General features: G+C 60.2%; 1 protein-coding gene across 4 annotated transcripts in view; it reads right to left on the reverse strand.

Annotated features, from left to right (window-relative positions):
* HGFAC (HGF activator) overlaps positions 1-1,690 on the reverse strand; it is a 7,650-nt gene that overhangs the window by 779 nt on the left and 5,181 nt on the right. For 3 of the 4 annotated variants that reach the window (XM_045289494.1, XM_004715094.2, XM_045289495.1), the window contains exons 11-13: positions 1,455-1,594; positions 1,050-1,190; positions 817-965 (exon numbers count right to left, since the gene is read on the reverse strand). In XM_045289494.1, coding sequence (XP_045145429.1) covers positions 817-965; positions 1,050-1,190; positions 1,455-1,594 — 430 coding nt within the window. Of the gene's footprint in view, positions 1-816; positions 966-1,049; positions 1,191-1,454; positions 1,595-1,690 lie in introns of those variants that run through there. The other variant, XM_045289496.1, reaches the window with a different exon arrangement.

The following is a 1,690-nucleotide window of genomic DNA, read 5'->3' on the forward strand; positions in this document are numbered from 1 at the left end:
TGGATGGATGGATGGATGGATGGATGGATGGATGGATGGATGGATAGATGGATGGATGAAGGGATGGGAAGATGGGTGGATTGGTGGTGAGTGGATGATTAGTGACAGTGGTTACGAATTGGGCTGCAATCTGAAAGGCCAGCAGTTAGAAACCACCGGCCGCTTCTCAGAGAGAACCGGGGTTTCTACTCCGGTACAGAGTTATAGTTTTGGAAACCCACAGGGGCAGTTATACCCTGTCCTATGGGGTCACTATGAGTCAGAATTGACTAGACAGCAGTGAGGTTTTGGGGGGTGGATAGACAAATGAGTGGATGGTTAGATGGGGGACGGGGTGTGTGTGGATGGATTGGGGGTAGGTATATACATAGGTGGATAATGAATAATGGATGAATAGAGTGGATGGGTGGGTGAATAGATGGGTAGATGGATGGATGATGGATGAACACAAGGATGGAATGAGCCCACTACGGGGAATTGAGGGTGAAACTGGTTTGATCATTGGTCCCTGGTGTCACATGGCAACCCTGCCCCTAAGCTGAACAGTTGGGGGTTCCCCAGCTGTGTGACCGCCCCCTCCCAATCTCCTCTCTGTATTTCAGTCTCCCCATCTGTCGGAGGAGGGGTCTGTCTTCTCTCTGGCACCCAATTGAGTGCCATCCTGGCGATGCTGTTGCTAAGCCCGAGGGCCACTCTTTGCCCTGCAGTCCCTGGCTGTCCCTCCAGGGCAAGGCTCTTCCCAGTTGGAGACTCCCGGTAGCCCCACCAACCACCTCATGTGGGGCGCCTGCGTCTGGTGGGCCTGGGCAAGCTCACCTGGCAGGCGTCAGCCTTACAGTCAAAGTAGCCAGCGCAGAGCATGTTGGGGGTGATGTCTGCTCCGTGCACCTCAGGGCTGCTGCACTTGTGGTCAGCGACAAGTGGGACCAGGGCCTCCCGCAGGGAGCTGGAGTAGCCACTCACGTCTGTGGGGTGTGTGTGGGGGGCGTTCAGGTCAGGAGATGGATCCACCCCACCCCCACCCATCCCTCACCTCTGTCCCCACTCACTCTCATCCATGTGGCCCCAGCCGGCAATCTGGCACCTGTGTCCAGCAGGGAAAGGGCTGCCTGGCTCGGGCAGGCAGATGGGTTGCACGAACTGTGAGCGGACAGCGCAGCGGTCCCCTCTCTTCTTCAGGCGCACCAGGACTGGGATGGGGGTGGGGTGAGGGGTCAGAGGTCAGCTCCTAGGCCCAGGTGTGGGCAGGTGGCTGAGAGCAAAGGCTTCTGGGAGTCGGAGGGGCCGTCCAGTTGGGGCACCCCCTGGGCAGAGGGGCAGTGGTCGGGAAGACGCACACCGGAAGGCTGGCCCACCGTCCCACTCTCCGCATACCCCCCTAACCCCCCCACTCTGTTGGCCCAGGACCCCAGCCCCTGGCTCTGCCTCCTGGGGTGATCTCGGACCAGCCTCACCCAGGTCGTGGTCGCTGGGGTTGAACACGGAGTAGCGGGGATACGGGATGTACTTCTCGATGTCGAACGTCTGCGTCACGTCCGTCGTGAGGTTGAAGAAGTGCTGGCCCAGGACCACCGACACGCTCTCCCTCGGGGGGCTGGCGGGGGGTGGGGGCAGGGGCTAGCAGCAGCTGGGACGCCTACTCTACAAGCCCCGCCCCACTGGGCGGTCCAGCCAGAAGACTGGGCGGGGC

The sequence above is a fragment of the Echinops telfairi genome, unplaced genomic scaffold (genome assembly GCF_000313985.2).
Source record: "Echinops telfairi isolate 266 unplaced genomic scaffold, ASM31398v2 ScPeMD7_28;HRSCAF=97, whole genome shotgun sequence".
Classification (NCBI taxonomy): Eukaryota; Metazoa; Chordata; class Mammalia; order Afrosoricida; family Tenrecidae; genus Echinops; species Echinops telfairi.